At 42.3% G+C, this 20445-nt stretch overlaps 1 protein-coding gene across 1 annotated transcript; it reads right to left on the reverse strand.

Moving 5' to 3' along the window:
* Positions 1-11850: 11850 nt before the first annotated feature.
* Positions 11851-13152, reverse strand: LOC142180175 (protein FAR-RED IMPAIRED RESPONSE 1-like). The gene has a single exon (XM_075251116.1). The coding sequence runs from the start codon at positions 13150-13152 to the stop codon at positions 11851-11853; it is 1302 nt and encodes a 433-aa protein (XP_075107217.1).
* Positions 13153-20445: the final 7293 nt, after the last annotated feature.

A 20445-nucleotide genomic window follows, 5' to 3' on the forward strand; every position in this document is an offset into this window, starting at 1 on the left:
TCATCCACAACTAGAGCCTGCTCCTGAACTGGAGCAACTGGCGGATCTGCGGGTGCTACTCTAGCTGCTGTGCGAGCTGCACCTCTACCCCTACCGCGACTTTGGCCTCTCGCGGCCCTGATCGGTGGTACTGTTGGGTGCCATCCTGCCCCGTAGTACGCGTCCTTACCATCTGTGAGAGAATTAGAACAACAGAAATTTAGTTACCAGAATCAAAAGATTCGCATGACAAGAATTCAAGAAATGTGGAATTTCCTAAGGGTTTGGCAGCCTCTCGAAGATAAGTACAGACGTCTCCGTACCGATCCGCAAGACTCTACTAAATATGCTCATGACTCGTGAGACCTATGTAACCTAGGCTCTAATACCAACTTGTCACGACCCAAAATCCTAACCTGTTATGATGGTGCCTATCGATGGTACTAGGAAAGCCGGCTGCAGATCGTAGTATATAATACAGCTCACTTTAGTCACCGCTATAACCGCGCCTCTGCGACCACAAGGCCACTAAACATATATGTAGCTGCACAAATATGTGTAGCAAGTTTAGTATGAGTACGTAAATCAACGCGTACCCAGTAAGTATCCCGCCTAACCCCGAAGAAGTAGTGACGAGGGGTCGACTTCGACACTTACTATGGGCTATAAATAAGATATCAATGATATAATTAGGCATGGATTACATAGAACGGCTGTAAGCTCAATGTCATGAAATAAGTAAATAATTCTTTTGTTCATAAGAAATTTTCAAATTTATTTCCCATTATTTAAATAATTTATCTCAGGCCGAGGAGGCAAAATCATTTATTGTAAATTCCAAAGCAATCAAGTTCAATCATGCACAAATCATGCTGAGGTCGTACGGCCCGCTCCAACATAAATATTTAAACTGTGCACTGCCGAGGGTCGAACGTCACGAACCATAGATGCATCTATTTAATCTGCCGAGGCGTTCGACCCGCTCCACAAAAGAGAAAATACACATTAAACAATTAAATTCAAGATTTATTAAGGGAAATTATTCCAAAATTTTAAATTCTCATTTAACGGTCAAGTAAATGAGGTTTAACCTTTTTAAAGTTCCTTTACCAAGTTTCAATATGATTTAAGCAATTTAAATTAACAAGTAGGATGCAAGCATCACAATTATAACATGATCTGGGTCCTAGACTACCCGGACATAAACATATTAGTAGCTACTCACGGACTCTCGTCACCTCGTGCGTACGTAGCCCCCACAAATAGAAGCACATATTGAATTATTTCACCTATGGGGTTAATTCCCTCTTACAAGGTTAGAAAGGAGACTTACCTCGCTCCGAAGTTCAATAGCCGGCTCTCAAGCCTTTCTAACAACTCAAACCGATGCCCAACGCTCCAAAACTAGTATATAAATGTGCAAACCCATAAAAATATACTCTAATACTCACAACAATTCGATTTAAACAAATTCCCAACTCCGCTCGAAAAGTTGATAAAAATTACTCTCGGGCCCACGTGCCCGGATTCCGAAAATATTTGAAGATAAAATTTACCCATAACCACACGAACACAAATATATAATTTATTTCTAATTCCATGCCCAAATTCGTGATCAAATTCCAAAATTACTAATTCTAGGTTTTCTATCAAAATCCCACAATTTCTACTGATTTCCATGTTTGAATCCGTATAAAATCATGTACTTAGCTTATAATAAGTGAGAATCACTTACCTTGACATAGATGATGAAAATCTTCCTTCCAAGAGCTCCAAAATTGCCCAACCAAATGAAAAATGGAGGAAAATGGCCAAATCCCGACTTTAAAACAATCTGCCTAGGCCAGGACCTTCTTCGCATTCGCGATCAAAGCCTCGCGTTCGCTAAGGCTACAGACACTATTGCTTCGCTTTCGTGGTTGTAGCTCCGTGTTCGCGAAGGCCAAACTACTCCAGGCTCCCACTCCGCTTTCTTCTTCGCGTTCGCGACCCCTGTGTCGCGTTCGCGTAAGCTTCCTTAGGCAACCCTCCGCGTTTGCGACCTCCGCCTCGCGTTCGCAAAGGCCAAAAACCCAGTTGCCTCAAATTCCTCTTCGCGAATGCGGGACACCCTTCGCGTTCACGATGAAGGAAACCAAATACCAGCAACAACAGTCCAAAACAGCCCGAAATGATCCGAAACCGTCTTGAAACACACCCGAGGCCTCCGGGACCCCGTCCAATCACACAAACCAGTCCCACAACATAACCCGGACCTGCTCGAGGCCTCAAATCACATCAAACAACATCAAAATCATGAATCACACCTCAATTCGAGCTTAATGAACTTTAAAACTTCAAACTTCTACATTCGGTGTCGAAACCTATCAAATCAATCCCGATTGACCTCAAATTTTGCACACAAGTCACATTTGACATTACGGACCTACTCCAACTTCTGGAATCAGAATCCGACCCCAATATCAAGAAGTCCACTCCCGGTCAAACTTCTCAAAATTAACCAAATTTCCAACTTTCGCCAAATATCCCCGAAATGACCTACGGGCCTCCAAATCCACATCCGGACACGCTCCCGATACTAGAATCACCATACGGAGCTATTCCCAAAATCAGAATCCCAAACGGACATCGATAGAATTGAAATGCACTTCAACTCAAATTTAGGAAATTCTTCCAAAATGCCAACTTCCATAATATGCGTCGAAATGCTCCCGGGTCATCCAAAACCAGCTACGGGCATACGCCCAAGTCCAAAATCATTATACGAACCTGTTGGAACCTTCAAATCTCGATTCCGAGGTCGTTTATTCAAAAAGCACACTCTAGTTAATTCCTCCAACTTAAGACTTCTGAAATAAGAATTTTCTTTTCAAATTAACTCGGAACTTCCCGAAATTAAATTTTGACCATACTTACAAGTCATAATACCTGAAGTGAAGCTTCTCAGGGTCTCAAACCGCTGAATGACCGGCTATAGGTCAAAACGACCGGTCAGGTCGTTACAACAAGCTTATTCAACTTTTCAGTTTCACGGAATGGACCAAGTCCCAATTCCCACGGTGCATGCCCACACGCCCGTCACCTAGCATGTGCTTCACCTCAAAAATACTCACATAATACAATAATTTGGGGTTTCATACCCTCAGGACCAGATTTAAAACTGTTGCTTACCTCAAACCGTGCAAAACTCTACTCCAAAGTGCCTTTGCCTCTCGAGTCGGTCTTCAAACGCCCCGAATCTAGCCACAAGCAGTACAATACAATTAATATAGGCTAAAGGAATCAATTCCATAAGAAAAACACGAAATTATAAGCCAAAATCCGAAATTGGCTCAAACCGGTCCCCGGGCCCACGTCTCGAAATCTGATAAAAGTCACAAAACCTGAAAGCCCAATCACTCACGAGTCTAACCATACCAAATTTATCAAAATCCGACACTATTTGGTCATCCAAATCCCCAAATTTCACTCTCCAATTCTCTAGCCCTAAACCCCCAAATTTCACCTCAAAAACTCACCAACTAGGTGTAAAATCAGTGGGGAAACATCATTATTGAAAGATAAATGGACACAAGGAGCTTACCTCTGTAATCACTTCAAAATCACTCTCAAAAACCTCCAAAATCCGAGCTCAAAGTGGTGAAAATGGTGAAAAATCTCGAAGTCCCGTATTTATATGTTCTGCCCAGGCCTTTCGCACCTGCGGCCTCTTATCCGCACCTGCGGAACTACTTCTGCGGCTAGAACCCCGCATCTGCGGAAACCACTTAACTAGCTGACTCCGCTTTTGCGAGCGCTGGACCACATCTGCGAACATCGTAGGTGCGGAAAATGCCATTGCACCTGCGGAAACAACCGCATCTGCGCCTCTTCTGCTCGCATCTGCGACCACGCAGGTGCGGGAGAATCTTCGCACCTGCGGTACCTGCTCACCTATCCCTTGGCCGCTTATGGGGACTCGCACCTGCGGTGCCCACTCCATAGGTGTGGTTACACTAGTAGCAGCAGCACTTCAGCTTCTTAACCAACTCAAAAATCAAGTGCGTGAATCTCCCAAAATCAACCCGAGGCCTCCGGGTCATCAACCAAATATACCAACAAGTCTTAAATCCCGATATGAACTTAGTCGAGTCCTCCAATCACCTCAAACAACATAAAAACCATGAATTACACACAGATTCAAGCCTAATGAACTCAGAAACTTCCAAATTCTACAAACGACGCCGAAACCTATCAAATCACGTCCGATTGACCTCAAATTTTGCACATATGTCATAAATGACACCACAAACCTACTCTAACCTCCATGAATCCAATCTGACCCCGATATCAAAAATTCTGCTCCCGATCAAACTTGCCAAAATTCCAATTTTTGCCATTTCAAGCCTAATTCTATTACAGACCTCCAAATCACATTACGGACACGCTCCTAAGTACAAAATCACCTAACGGAGCTAACGGAACCATCAATATTCAAATCTGAGGTCATTTTTCACATAAGTGATCCGGTCGACTTTTACAACTTAAGCTTTCAATTAAGAGACTAAGTATCTCAATTCATTCTGAAATCACTCAGGATCCAAACCAACTAACCCGGTAAGTCATATAGCAGCTATAGAATACAAAAAAGGCAGAAAATGGGAAAATGGGGCTACAACTTTCGAAACGACCGGCCGGTTCGTTACATCCTCCCCCTCTTAAACAAACGTTCATCCTCGAACGAGTATAGAGACATACTTGAAGTGGTGAAAAGATGAGGATAATTGTTGCGCATATCTTGCTCGGTTTCCCAAGTCGCCTCCTCGATCGGCTAACCCCTCCACTGAACCTTCATAGAAGCAATATTCTTCGACCTCAACTTTCGAACCTTCCTATCCAAGATCACCACCGGCTCCTCAACATAAGCTAAATCTTTGTCTAACTGGACTAAGCTGAAATCCAACACATGAGACGAATCGCCGTGATACTTTCGGAGCATAGAAACATGGAATACTGGATGAAATCCTGCTAGACTGGGAGGCAAGGCAAGCTAATAAGAAACCTCCCCAACACATCGCAACACCTCAAATGGGCCGATAAACCTCCGGCTCAGCTTGCCCTTCTTTCCGAACCTCATAACACCCTTCATGGGTGACACCCGAAGGCAAGAACTGTTGTTGTACGCAAACTCCGCTAATGGCAAGAACTGATCCCACGAACCCCCAAACTCCATTATGCACGTGCGGAGCATATCCTCTAATATCTAAATAGTGCGCTCAAACTGTCCGTCCATTTGAGGGTGAAATGTTCTGCTCAACTCCACTCGAGTACACAACTCATGATGTACGACCCTCTAGAATCGTGATGTAAACTACGTGCCCCGGACAGAGATGATAGATACCGGTATACCATGAAGCCTGACGATCTCGCGGATATACACTCGAGCCAGCTGCTCGAAAGAATAGGTAGTCATCATAGGAATGAAATGAACTGATTTGGTCAGCCTGTCCACAATCACCCAAACTGCATCAAACTTCTGCTGAGTCCGTGGAAGCCCAACTATGAAATCCATAGTGGTCCGTTCCCACTTCCACTCCGGAATCTCTAACTTCTGAAGCAACCCACCTGGTCGTTGATGCTCATACTTCACCTGCTGGCAATTTAGACACCGAGCTACATAATTCACTATGTCCTTCTTCATTCTCCTCCACCAGTAATGTTGTCTCAAGTCCTGATACATCTTCGCAGCACATAGATGAATAGAATATCGCAAACTGTGAGCCTCCTAGAGAATCAACTCACGCAAACCATCTACATTGGGCACACATAGCCTGCGCTGCATCCTCAATGCACCATCATCCCCAATAGTGACCTCCTTAGCATCACCATGCTGGACCGTGTCCTTAAAGACAAGCAGGTGGGGGTCATCATACTGATGCTCCCTGATACGATGATAAAGAGAAGACCGAGAGACCACACAAGCCAATACTCGACTCGGCTAAGAAACATCCAATCTAACAAACTAACTGGCTAAGGCCTGAACATCCAATTCCAATGGCCTCTCTACTGCTGGAAGGTATGCTAAGCTCCCCAAACTCTCCGCCCGGTGACTTAAGGCATCGACCACCACATTGGCCTTCCCGAGATGGTACAAAATGGTGATATCATAGTCCTTAAGAAGCTCCAACTACCTCCGCTGACGCAAGTTAAGATCCTTCTGTTTGAACAGATGCTGCAAACTCCGGTGATCAGTGTAAATCTCACAATGGCCACCATACAAATAGTGCCGCCAGATCTTCAAGGCACGAATAATAGCTGCTATCTCAAGGTCGTGGAAAGGATAGTTCTTTTCATTGGGCTTCAACTGGCGTGAAGAATAAGCAATCACTCTGCCCTCCTACATCAGAACACACCCAATACCGATCCGAGAAGCATCACAATACACAGTGTAAGAACCAGAAGCTGATGGTAGAACTAGAACTGGAGCCGTGGTCAAAGCAGTCTTGAGCTTCTGAAAGCTCTCCTTGCACTCATACGACCAACTGAAAGGAGCACCTTTTTGGGTCAATTTGGTCAAGGGCGATGCGATAAATGAAAATCCCTCTACAAAATGACGGTAATAACCAGGCAAACCAAGAAAACTCTGAATCTCCGCGGCTGAGGATGGTCTTGGCCAACTCCGAACCACCTCTATCTTCTTCGGATCCACCTGAATACCCTCACTGGACACCACGTTCCCCAAGAACGCCATTGAACTGAGCCAAAACTCACACTTGGAGAACTTTTCATAAAGATTTTACTCCCTTAACCACTGCAACACGATCCTCATATATTGGGCATGCTCCTCCTAGATACGAGAGTACACTAGGATATCATCAATGAATACAATAACGAATGAGTCAAGATAAGGCTGAAACACAATGTTCATCAGATGCATGAACGCTGCTAGGGCGTTGGTCAGCCCAAAAGACATCACAAGGAACTCATAACGGCCATATCGGGTCCTGAAAGATGTCTTAAGAATATCTGAGTCCCGAATCTACAGCTGGTGTTATCTTGACCACAAATCAATCTTGGAGAATACCCTCGTCCCCTGAAGCTGGTCAAATAGATCATCAATATGCGGCAAAGGATACTTGTTCTTGATTGTGACCTTCTTCAACTGCCTGTAATCAATGCACATTCTCATAGTACCATCCTTCTTGTTCACAATAGAACTAGTTCACCCCAAGGTGACACGCTAGGCCGAATAAACCCCTTATCAAGGAGTTCCTGAAGCTTCTCCTTCAATTCCTTCAATTCCACCAGTGCCATACGATACGGTGGAATAGAAATGGGTTGAGTGCCCGGCACCAAATCAATACCGAAGTCAATATCCCTGTCAGGTAGCATGCTCGGTAGGTCTGCAGGAAACACATCCGAAAAATCTCGCATCACCGGAACAAAATCAATAGCAAGGGTCTCTGCACTAACATCCCTCACAAAGGCAAGATAAGATAAACAACCCTTCTGAACCATCCACTGAGCCTTCAAGTATGAAATCACTCTACTAGGAACATAGTCTTAGAGCCGCTCCACTCAACCCTCAGCAACCCGGGCATCGCCAACGTCATGGTCTTCGCGTGACAATCTAGAACCGCACGACATGGAGACAACCGATCCATACCTAAAATCACGTCAAAATCGACCATACTAAGCAACAAGAGATCCACTCTTGTCTCCAGACTCCCAATAGCCACCACACATGACCGATATACACGGTCCATAATAACAGTATCGCCCACCGGGAACAGGTGAAACTAGAGACTCACGAGGCATATCCAGATAATGAGCAAAATACGAGGACACATATGAATAAGTGGAACCAGGGTCAAATAATACAAAGGCATCTCTGTGGAAAACTAAGACAATACCTGTGATCATAACATCCGAAGCAATGGCATCTCGTCTGGCAGGGAAAGCATAGAAACGGGCCTGGCCGCCCCCTGATCGGCCTCCCCCTCTAGGGTGACCCCTAGCTGACTGAGCCCCACCCCGAGCTGGCTGGGCGGGTAGTGAAGCTGCTGGTGCTGGTGCCATCGGCCGAGAACTCTACTGTGGAGTCCCACTCAACAACCTAGGATAATCACTCTTAATATGACCAAAATCTCCGCACTCGAAACAACCCCTCCATTAACGGAACTGCTACTCCTGATACCCCGAGGAACTACCCGTAGACACCTGAGCTGACGAGGTAGGGTGAGAACTCTACGTCGGTAGTGCACTGAACGAAGACTATCCCTGCTGATAACTGTGTGAACCATGGCTAGATAATGCACCACGGTGAACTGGACGAGTCATCTGAGCATGTTTGAAAGGACGACCCCTAATATGGTAGAACTGACCCCCAGAAGGAACACCATTGAATCCACCCTGTCCACGAGGCCTCTTGGCCTCCCTCTCAACCCGCTCCTGGCTGCGAACTATCTTAATCTGACGAGCAATGTTGACAACCTCATCAAAAGTAGCACCATACACACTCTCTCTCTAGTCATAAGCAATCGCAGCTAAAAAGTAAGGCCATCTATGAACCTTCTGATCCTCTCCCTGTCGATGGGAACCAACCAGACAGCATGACGGGCCAACTCCAAAAATCTCATCTCATACTGCATCACGAAAATATCACCCTGACAAAGCTGTTCGAACTGCCTGCGCAGCTCCTCTCTGCGGGACTGAGGCACAAACTTCTCTAGGAAGAGAACGGAGAACTGCTGCCAGGTAAGGGGTGCTGCGCCGACCGGCCTATGCCTCTCGTAAGCCTCCTACCAACTGAAGGCAGCCCCAGAGAATTGAAAAGTAGTGAACGAGACACCACTGGTCTCTAGAATACTTGGTGTACGGAGTATCCTCTGGCACTTATCCAAGAAGCCCTGTGCATCCTCTCCCTTTGTACCACTGAAATATGGAGGCTGAAGTCTCCCAAACCGCTCCAATCTATGCTGCTCATCATCACGCATAACTGGAACCACATAGTCCTGAGCAGCTGCAACAGGCTGGGCTGGTGGTATCCTCAGTGTCTGGAGTCCCTATACCACCTGCTCTGGTTTGCGGGCAGCGGGAGTCTGAGCATCTCCCCCGGCCTGAGAAGTGGCTACTGCTGCCGGAATAAAGACCGCCTAAGCTAGACTGGTACAATTAAGGAACTGAAAGGTAGTGACGAGCTATACAAATACAGTTTATTTCAGTAATTTCAGCAATGAAAGTAGACATGTTTTAAATTCCGGCAATTTAAGTCAAGTCAGTTACAAATTACCAAGTTCAGGTAAAACCAGATATAATATTTTCTAGAAGTTTCAGAACAATGATATAAATTATCTAAGTGCAGCAACAAATGAAAGAAGTGCAACCTCTCAGGGCAACAGTCCCTCAAGCTCTCTCAATAGATCAACACTCAGCTCTCAGCCCTCAATACTCACACTCAATAGGTACATGCGCTCACTGGGGGTGTACAGACTCCGAAGGGGTTCCTACAGCCCAAGCGCTATAATCCGCACGGACAACTCACATGCTACAGTATCATATCAGAATCCGTATGGGCAACTCACGTGTTGTAGTATAAATATCATGATCTTCACGGACTCACGTATTATGGTATCAATACCTCACAAATAGGCCCTCGGCCTTACTCGGTCATCAACCTCTCTAGTCTCACGACCCTCAGTAATAAAGGGGAATTATCCCAAAATCGAATGATATAATGTATCAACAGGAAATAACAGAAACTGAGGTATAATATGCAAGTAATACTACGACTGAGTACAAGTAGCAATAAGCGAGAAGGTTCAACAAGTATCACGGCCACTGGGGTCTTTACAACACCAACACATAGCCTAAGCATGATTTCTAGCATGATTCACTGTCAAATTTCTATAGCATAGAAAGGGCACATAGCTAACAACAAGCTTATTCAACTTTCCAGTTTCAGGAATGGACCAAGTCCCAATTCCCACGGTGCACGCCCACACGCCCATCACCAAGCATGTGCGTCACCTCCAAAATACTCACATAATACAATAATTCGGGGTTTTATACTCTCAGGACCAGATTTAAAACTGTTACTTACCTCAAACCGCGCAAAACTCTACTCCAATTTGTCTTTGCCTCTCGTATCGGTGTCCAAACGCTCTGTATCTAGCCACAAGCAGTACAATACAATTAATATAGGCTAAAGGAATCAATTCCATAAGAAAACACTAAATTATAAGCCAAAATCCAAAATTGGCTCAAACTGGCCCCCGGGCCCACGTCTCAAAAGCTAACAAAAGTCACAAAACCTAAAAGACCATTCACTCATGAGTCTAACCATATCAAATTTATAAAAATCCAACACTATTTAGTCATCCAAATCCCCAAAATTCACTCTCCAATTCTCTAGCCATAAACCCCCAAATTTCACCTCAAAAACTCACCAACTAGGTGTAAAATCAGTGGGGAAACATCATTATTGAATATAAATGGACATAAGGAGCTTACCTCAGTAATCACTTCAAAATCCCTCTCAAAAACCTCCAAAATCCGAGCTCAAAGTGGTGAAAATGGTGAAAAATCTCGAAGTCCCGTATTTATATGTTCTGCCCAGACCTTTTGCACCTGCGGCCTCTTATCTGCACCTACAGAACTGCTTCTATGGCTAGAACCCCGCATCTGCAGAAACCACTTAACCAGCTGACTCCGCTTCTGCGAGCGCTGGACCGCATCTGCGAACATCGCACGTGCTGAAAATGCCATCGCACCTGAGGAAACAACTGCATCTACGCCTCTTTTGCTCGCCTCTGCGACCACGCAGGTGCAGGAGAATCTTCGCTCCTGCGGTCCCTACTAACCTCTCCCTTGGCCGCTTCTGCGACACTTGCCTCGCTTTTACGGACTCGCACCTGCGGTGCCCACTCCGCAGGTGCGGTTACACCAGTAGCAGCAACACTTCAGCTGCTTAACCAACTCAAAAATCAAGTCCGTGAATCTCCTGAAATCAACCCGAGGCCTCCGGGACCTCAACCAAACATACCAACAAGTCTTAAATCCCGATACAAACTTAGTCGAGTCCTCCAATCACCTCAAACAACATCAAAAATACGAATTACACACGGATTCAAGCCTGATGAACTTCGAAACTTCCAAATTCTACAAACGACGCCGAAACCTATCAAATCACATCCGATCGACCTCAAAATTTTGCATACAAGTCATAAATGACACCACGAACCTACTCTAACCTCCAGAAATCTAATCTGACCCCGATATCAAGAAGTCCGCTCCCGGTCAAACTTGTCAAAATTCCAAATTTTGCCATTACTAGTCTAATTCTATTACAGACCTCCAAATCACATTCCGGACGCGCTCCTAAGTCCAAAATCACCTAACGGAGCTAACAGAACCATAAAAATTTAAATACGAGGTCGTTTTTCACATAAGTCAACATCCGATCGACTTTTCCAACTTAAGCTTTCAATTAAGAGACTAAGTATCTCAATTCACTCTGAAATCACTCCGGACCCGAACCAACTAACCCGGTAAGTCATATAGCTGCTATAGAACACAAAAAAGGCAGATAATTAGGAAACGGGGCTACAACTCTCGAAATGACCGGCCAGGTCGTTACAATTTCTCTACTGCAGGGTTTGCTTGATGATCTTCAGGGGTGCTGATTTCATAATGGTACAGTTTCCTTAACTGTACTTTAAAAAATTCAAACACTTCACGAGTATAACATGCTTCCAAAAGTGGTCATTTAGGTATATAGGAACCCATTTTTCCTTCTCCAAATAAAGCTTATAAAACCAATCCCTTCCATCTAAGTTATATTTTGCAATATAATCAGTCCATCTTCTCTCAAACTCAGCAACGTTAATGCTATCAAGAACTATAAGCCTTAAATTCTGCCTTTGCAATCTTACCATCAAGAACTCCGCTTAACTTCATAGGCAACTTTGCGAATATATGCCACATACAATATCTATGTACCGTATTTGGCATTAATGCATTGATGACAGACATAATACTATCACATTGGTCAGTCATGATATCTAATGGATGAACATTGTTAAGAGCCCCAAGCCACATAGAGAGTACCATTTTGTAACTTGTTATATCCTCACTAGACATAAAAGCGCATCCCAAAAGTTTGGACTGCCTATGTTGATTGACACCAACAAATGAATCAAATGGCATATTGTATTGATTCACAAGGTATGTGGTATCAAGGCATATTACGTCATGGAACTCCTCATATGTAACCTTAGAGTGTGAATGAACCCATACGATATTACGAAGTCGATAAAAACTATCCACATCTACGGAGTAGTAAAATTCCCTATCTTTTTGCTGCATGTCACTGAAGAACTTGAGTAATGATTGTGCATCCCCTTCTTGCAATTGAAGCTTTCTACTCTCCAAAATAAAATTTCTACAGTCCTTTGGTGTACAACCCAGATTTTCGGGGCCACCAGCAAGTACTTCAACGACTCTTATATTTTTTGAGGGTCTTAAGCCAGCAATATCTTTGGCTATAAGAGCTCTCTTAAGAGACTTACTAAGCGATCTGTGTCCAGCCATCAATCGCGATAGTGCTGGTTCCAATTGATGATTATGTTTTTTAACCACCTTTGAAACACGCAATGAACCATTCTCCTTCAAAATTCCATTTATTCTAGCACGACAGTTCCTCCTCTTGGTAACATGCTTATTCCTTGGTTTCCTAGACCTATCACAACCATATTGCACATACCTTACAATATCATTACCTTTTTTGTTTGATGTTATTTTGAAAATGCAAAACCCTGATAATCTTGCATGTTCTTTGTAAAAATCAAACATAACATCCTTATTACTGAACCGCATTCCAGTAATTGGACCTATTGCTAGATCTTCTTCATTTAACTCATTAGACATTTCCCTGTCCTCTCCAACTTCTTCCTCTTCCTCTTCCTCTAAATAATGGTTGTCATCATCATCATCATCAACATTTTCAACATGATCTTCTCCATCATTGAAGTTGTTGTCTGAATCAATGTTGACCCATTCATCTTCACTCATCAAACTGTCATCCGAATTCAACCCTAAAGATATGTATAATGCATTCCTTAGCTGCTCCGACCTAGTTTCTAGGCTGTTATTCGGGTTTAATGGCTCCAAACTAGTTTCTTGATTATAATTCATGTTTAGGTTAAGAAAAAGATGGTGAATTATGTGTTTAATGAAAGCTCTCTTATCATATGTGTATGGTATAACAAGGTTACTCGAATTTATATACTGTATAAATTTTCAAAAAACAATATACGTATACATACGAAGGCTTTTGATCTTCCCATCCGTATAAATTTTATTTAAAAAACCATACATAACAGTATACGTAAACATACGATGGATGAGGAAGTCAAGAGGCGTTTCTGGGAGGATTTGGATGAGATGGTGTGTGGTATCCCGCATACCGAGCAGCTTTTCATAGGAGGAGATTTTAACGGACACATTGGAGCGACGTCTGGGGGGTATGATGATGTGCATGGCTTTGGTTTTGGAGATAGAAACGGAGGAGGAACGTCTCTTCTGGACTTTGCTAGAGCATTTGATTTGGTGATAGCAAACTCGAGTTTCCCGAAGAAGAGGGAGCACTTGGTCATCTTCCGAAGTTCGGTGGCCTAGACTCAGATTAATTATTTACTCTGCAGGAAGTCCGATATAGGTCTTTGCATGGATTGCAAGGTCATCCCGAGTGAGAACCTCTCGACCCTTCATAGGCTCCTGGTCATGGACCATAAGATCATGAGGAAGAGGAGGAAGAGGGCGATATATAGCCAACATATGATCAAGTGGGGAGCCTTGATGGAAGCTAAAGCGCAGGAGTTGGGGGTCAAGCTGGTGACTATGGGGGCTTGAAGGAGTAGTGGGGATGCAAGCGCTATGTGGACCACGACTGCGCAGTGCATTAGGGAAGCCGCGGGTGAGGTATTAGGGGTCTCAAAGGGTTACTCTGGTGGTCACAAGAGAGACCGGTGGTGGAATGGAGAAGTGCAAGGTAAAGTGGAAACCAAGAAAGCAGCATATCTGAAGCTAGTGGAAAGTGTAGACGAGGAGGAGAAGAGGGCGAATAGGGAGCATTATAAGTTGGCTAAGAAAGAGGCAAAACTAGCAGTTACGGCGGCCAAAAATGCAGCTTTTAGTCGTTTGTATGAGGAACTCGAGGGCCGAGGTAGGGATAAGAGGATGTTCAGGTTAGCCAAGGTGTGAGAAATAAAGGTGCGTGATTTGGACCAAGTGAAGTGCATCAAGGAAGGTAGAGTTTTGTTAGATGAGGGGCTTATCCGTCGGAGATGGCAGACCTACTTCCATAGTCTCTTGAATGAGGAGGGGGACATGAGCATTGTTCTAGGTGATTTGGAACACTCCGGGAGTCGTTGTGACTTTGGGTATTGTAGGCGGATTAGAGTTGATGAAGTTGAGGGGGCTATGCATAAGATAAGTAGGGGCAAAGCGACCGGGCCGTATGAAATCCTAGTGGAGTTTTGGAAGAGTGCGGGCAAGGAAGGCTTGGAGTGGCTCACTAGGTTATTTAATGTCATTTTTAGAATGAAGAAGATGCCCGAAAAGTGGAGGTGGAGCACGATGATTCCTGTATACAAGAACAAGGGTGATATCCAAAATTGCAATAACTATCGGGGTATCAAGCTGCTTAGCCATACTATGAAAGCCTCGGAGAGAGTGGTAGAGCTAAGGGTGAGGAAGAGGTTGTCTATTTCCAAGAACCAGTTTGGATTTATGCTGGGGCGTTCGACTACAGAAGCCATCCACCTTGTTAGGAGATTGATGGAGCAGTATAGGAAGAGAAAGAAGGACTTGCATATGGTTTTCTTCCACTTACAAAAGGCGTACGATAAAGTTTCGAGGGGGGTTTTGTGGAGATGTTTGGAGGCTAGAGGTGTACTTGTTGCCTATGTTAGGCTGATTAAGGACATGTATGATGGAGTAAAGACCCGAGTGAGGACGGTGGGTGAGGACTCGGACCATTTTCCGGTTATGATGGGGTTGCATCAGGGGTCGGCACTCATCCCTTTTTTGTTTGCTCTGGTGATGGACATACTAACGCGCCACATCCAAGGGGAGGTGCCGTGGTGCATGCTATTTGCAGATGATATTGTATTGATTGATGAGACACGAGATGGTGTGAACACGCAATTAGAGGTATGGAGGCAGACCCTGGAATCTAAAGGTTTTAAGTTGAGCAGGACCAAGTCAGAATACTTGGAGTGTAAGTTCAGTGGCGAGACTCGAGGGGGGGAAGGGGAGGTGAGGCTGGACTCGCAGGTCATCCCTAGGAGAGGGAGTTTTAAGTACCTTGGGTCTATTATTCAGGGGGATGGGTAGATTGATGAAGATGTCACACATCGTATTGGGACGGGATGAATGAAATGGAGACCCTATTCCGGTGTTTTATGTGACAAGAAGGTGTCACCGAAACTTAAGGGTGAGTTCTACAGAGTGGTGGTCAGACCAATATTGTTGTATAGGACTGAGTGTTGGCCAGTCAAGATCGCTCATATCTAGAAGATGAAGGTAGTAGAAATGAGAATATTGAGATGGATGTGCGGGCACACCAGGTTAGATAGGATCATAAATGAGGTTATTCGCGAGAAGGTGGGTGTGGCTCCTATTGAGGACAAGATGCGGGAAGCGCGGCTTAGGTGGTTTGGTCATGTGAGGAGGAGGAGCACAGACGCCCCGGTGAGGAGGTGTGAGAGGTTGGCATTGGAGGGCCTACGGAGAGGTAGAGGTAGGCCAAAGAAAATATGGGGATAGGTTATTAGGCAAGACATGGCGCAGCTTCAGCTGACCGAGGACATGACCCTTGAAAGGAAGGTATGGATTAGGGTAGTAGAGTAGGTAGTCTAGAGTGTTCATAACAGTAGTATTGGCACACAGTCTCGCTTTCTGTGGGCAGTATATTTTTATGACTAACCGTTATTTTCTTTTATTGTGGAGTACCTTATTACCTTGTTATTTTTATTCTGCTTTTATATGCCTTTTTGGTACTGTCCCTTCTTGTCTATATTTTCATTAATGTGGTACTTATGCTTTCCTGAGCCGAGGGTCTATTGAAAACAACCTCTCTATCCTCACAAGATAGGGGTAAGGTCTGCGTACACACTACCCTCCCCAGACCCCACGGTGTGGGATAACACTGGGTATGTTATTGTTGTAGTATACGTAAACATACGAAGGCTTTTGACCTTCCCATGAGAGAATGATGATTTTATGGGATCAATGGTTTGGGATAATCAATAGCTATTAGCTTGTTTGGGAGGGAAATATTTTGGAGAGAAAATGGTTGTTAAGCCAAATATAAAAGGTATTCTACGGGTGTGACCATAGTTGGGCCATTATGAGTGTGGCCAAATAGCAGAGTTCTTTTGCCAAATGGGATATATTACGTCTTTAAATATGTGAATCAACAAAATGTCGAAAAATTGGTACTAGTATAATTTTGTTAAATGAGAAATCTATTTAGCCAAACTCCATTTAATCTCACTCTAAACGAAGAGGTTCATGGTAACTTTTATTGTTTTCAGATATATGTTTTGCCAATAAATTAAATAGCCATAAGAAGGAAGAGAGGAAAAGAAACCTTTGGTCTACTCGCATTTAATTCTAGTCGATCGTTGCAGTTTTCTTGGTTCATTAATCAAATACAATTACAAACAAACAGTCATTAACCTTATGGAACAAAACAAAATCTTTCACTATGCTTACAAACAAACGAATAAAAAGCTCTACCAAAACTAAAAACAATAGTAGTGAAAAAATTGTTTCTTTTGCTTTTGCAGAAGCAGTTGAAGGCAACAATGATCTTCTTACAACTATTTTACTCCTCCTCTCACCAAAGCCACTCTTCAAATGCAAACTTGTTTGTAAAAGATGGCAATCTCTAATCTCTGATCCCAAATTTGTTTCCTTTTGGAGGCTTAAAACTCCTTCTTTGGGTAGCCTTTTTGTCAATAGATTTTGGCGCAAAGACAACAAGAGTTTTAAGTACTATATTTCTTTTACTGATAATGGATTAATCTACTCTGAAGCTTCTCTCAAAGGTTTACAAAATCCTTATGGCGAAGGTGTTGTGATTTTGAATTCTTGTGGTGGTTTACTTGTTTGTCGCACCGTGAAAAAGGAAAGAACTATAAACCCTATATGCAAATACTATGTCTGTAATCCGACTACATAGATATGGTGATGCTGCTGATTTTCTACACATGACTTTGGCTTTCGATTATTCTGCATCGTCTCATTTTAAAGTTATTCATGTAAGTTCTGATCGTCGTCTTAGCTCTTCTGACGAGAATTTTTGAGATGGAAATATATTCTTCAGAGACTAATTTGAGATATCTTAAATCTCTCAAATGCGCTTTTACGTGAAGTTTCTTTTAGAAACCACAGCCAAAAGCACATGAAAAAAATTGAAAACCTTTATATAAAGAAAACAATAAAAAATAGACTTTACCTAAAGCAAAAGTTTTATACAATTCGTATGGGTAAATGTACATTTATTCTCTCTCATTTTGACACATTTGATTCTATTCTTATGAATTTGAGTAATATAGACGCAGAAATTAAAGATGAGGATCAAGCCGTGTTACTGCTTTGTTCTCTACCCTCATCTTTTAAGCATATAAGAGATACTATGCTTTATGCAAAGGATAATACCTCTTATAAGGATATTAAATTTATCTTAAAATATAAAAAAAAAACAGGTAGATAGTGATATTACTGAGGAAGCTAGTGGAACTCAAGCAGAATTTGGCTTGTTTGTTAGAGGTAAATCCGACTTAACATCCAGATACAATAATTTAGAGTGTCGCTATTGTCATAAGAAATGTCACATTATCTCTGAATGCTATAAGCTGAAAAATAAAGAAAAGCATAAGGAAAAGAAAAATGAGCACAAAGATACTGACACTGCCGAAGCTAGTATAGCAAGTGATGAGATTCATGGAATTATAATATTTTATCAATTGAAACTAGTTTCAGATTTGACAATGAGTGAATTTTAGATTCCGGTTGTTCGTATCATATGTATCCTAGCAGGGACTTGTTCAGTTGAAGGTAGAGTTGTCCAATTGGGTAACAGTGCTACTTTGTAATATTATTGGCAAACGTACAATTCAGATCATGATGGACGATGGTGTGGTGAGAACTCTCACCAATGTTAGATATGTTCATGAGTTGAAGAAAAATCTCATCTCTTTGGGCACTTTAGAATCTCTTGGGTGCAAATTCACTGGTGAAGGTGGAGTTCTGAAATTTTTTGAAGGTGTTCTTGTGATCATAAAAGCACACAGATCTGATTTGTTGTATACTTTATTGGGATCTACTGTTATAAGCACTACAACAGTTTCGGTATCAGACAACTTATCTGATTTTGATGGCATTAAATTTTGACATAAGCCCATTGAGACTTTTCTGGAGGTAGAGTAAAATAACTATATTATCCAATTTAGACCAAGGTTGAGATTTATAAGATACAACCTAAATTTGTCCATGGCTAATCTTGGAACCAAAGTACTCAAACTTTGAGCCAAAGTATTCTAACTTTGAGCCAAAGAATAAAAGTATTTTTTAATTCGTTTTTTCTTTACTTGGGGACCAAGAACTTTGCTCTAAAAATATGAGTCATCTTACTTCATTTAAATTATCCCATATTTTGATTAGAAACTCATTTAGAGTATTCTTGTGATAGAGAATTTTGATATATTCTATAGAATTAGTGTTGGGAAACACTTTATATGAACCTCTTCTTTGTGAGTGATTGTAGAGAGGTTATTCTCTTGGGATATATTTTGGAATAATTGGAGTTTTATCTCTATTTTTGTACTCTCTTTTATGTCCATGTTGTTATAATAAAATTGTTGTTCTCCACTTGTGGACGTAGGTCACCTTGACCGAACCACGTTAAATTTTATGTCTTCTTTATCTTCTTTAATTATCGTTATTATCAACTTGTATGGTCTTTGTTATTGTCATTATAATATTATTTTGCTAAATTCCGTACTACCTGATTTCCGATTCTAACACTTATATATGTGTCTAAAGAGCAATTGGTAACTATTTAGCCAATAATTGACATTGGCACATATAGTCTAGAAAAATTGACACTAGGTGATTCTTATAGTTTTTCCTTCTTCATATTTTTCTCTACCCACCCAAGATATCCTCCATTAAGCCCTCATTAACCCATAAAATTTCAAGGTAGTTATAGTCGTAAAAGATGCAAGTCGTTTGAAAGTTTCTTTTGGGCACATTTTCCAATTATCACGTTATGTACTACTGCATATCACACACAGATTTTCGAGGATATACAGATATATATACATGATATACATATGACACATGAATATACAAGGATGATATACACGATAATTCAGGGGATATGCTGATATACATTTTTTGAATCATGGAAAGTCAGTGTATATAACATATACAGAGATATACATGTGACACACAGATATAGTGGAAGCCATACAGGGGATATACACTTGTCGAATTATGGCAGATATATGAATTTCCAGTGCACAACTTCTTGTTTTGTTATCACCACTAACGTTCTTTTTTTTAATCCTATAATAATGGATATAACCAAATATCCATTGTATTTGGTTATAATGGATTGGTAATTATATAAACAACGTTTTTTTATCCTATAAAACGTTGCGGAGATTTGAGGAATTTTTCTCAAATCAGATTATGGTAGAAAACAAAAATGAGTCCCAATACACAAAACAGGTGTGTATTCCAGTTCGAGTCTTAGGAGACCAAGAAATCTCGGCTTCTTCTTCCTTCAGTGCAATCTTTGATTTTGCTGTTTAAATATTCATCACTATGGATAGTAATTGATGCTTCTGTTTCTAACATCTTTCTTTCTCTTTTCTTTTTGGCAAGTACTACTGTATACGGTCAAAATCGAGTGAAACGACCCAGTTAGTCGTTTTGAGAATTTAAGTCTCGTTCGACGGCATAAGGTCCTGAGCAGCTTCGTATTATGTGTATTGACTTGCGTGCGTGGCAGCGGATATTTGTTTTTGATAGTGGCCTTATTCAACTGCCGATAATCTATACACATCCGCATAGAGCCATCTTTCTTCTTTACAAATAATACTGGTGCACCCCAGGGCGAGACACTGGGTCTAATGAATCCCTGATCAAGCAAGTCTTGTATCTGCTCTTTCAATTCTTTTAACTCTGGCGGGGCCATACGGTATGGTGGAATAGAAATGGGCTGAGTGCTCGGAGCCAAATCAATACAGAAGTCAATATCTCTGTCGGGTGGCATCCCCGGCAAATCTGCAGGAAATACTTCTGGAAATTCACGAACAACTGATACTGAGTCCATAGAAGGGACATCCGCACTGGGATCGCGAATATAAGCCAAATAGGCTAGACACCCTTTCTCTACCATACGCCGAGCTT

Source organism: Nicotiana tabacum, chromosome 4 (genome assembly GCF_000715075.1).
Source record: "Nicotiana tabacum cultivar K326 chromosome 4, ASM71507v2, whole genome shotgun sequence".
Taxonomy (NCBI): Eukaryota; Viridiplantae; Streptophyta; class Magnoliopsida; order Solanales; family Solanaceae; genus Nicotiana; species Nicotiana tabacum.

Excerpts from the sequence above, each read along its gene's own strand:
- LOC142180175 (XM_075251116.1), bottom strand. The coding sequence starts at position 13,152 with ATGAATTATAATCAAGAAACTAGTTTGGAGCCATTAAACCCGAATAAC.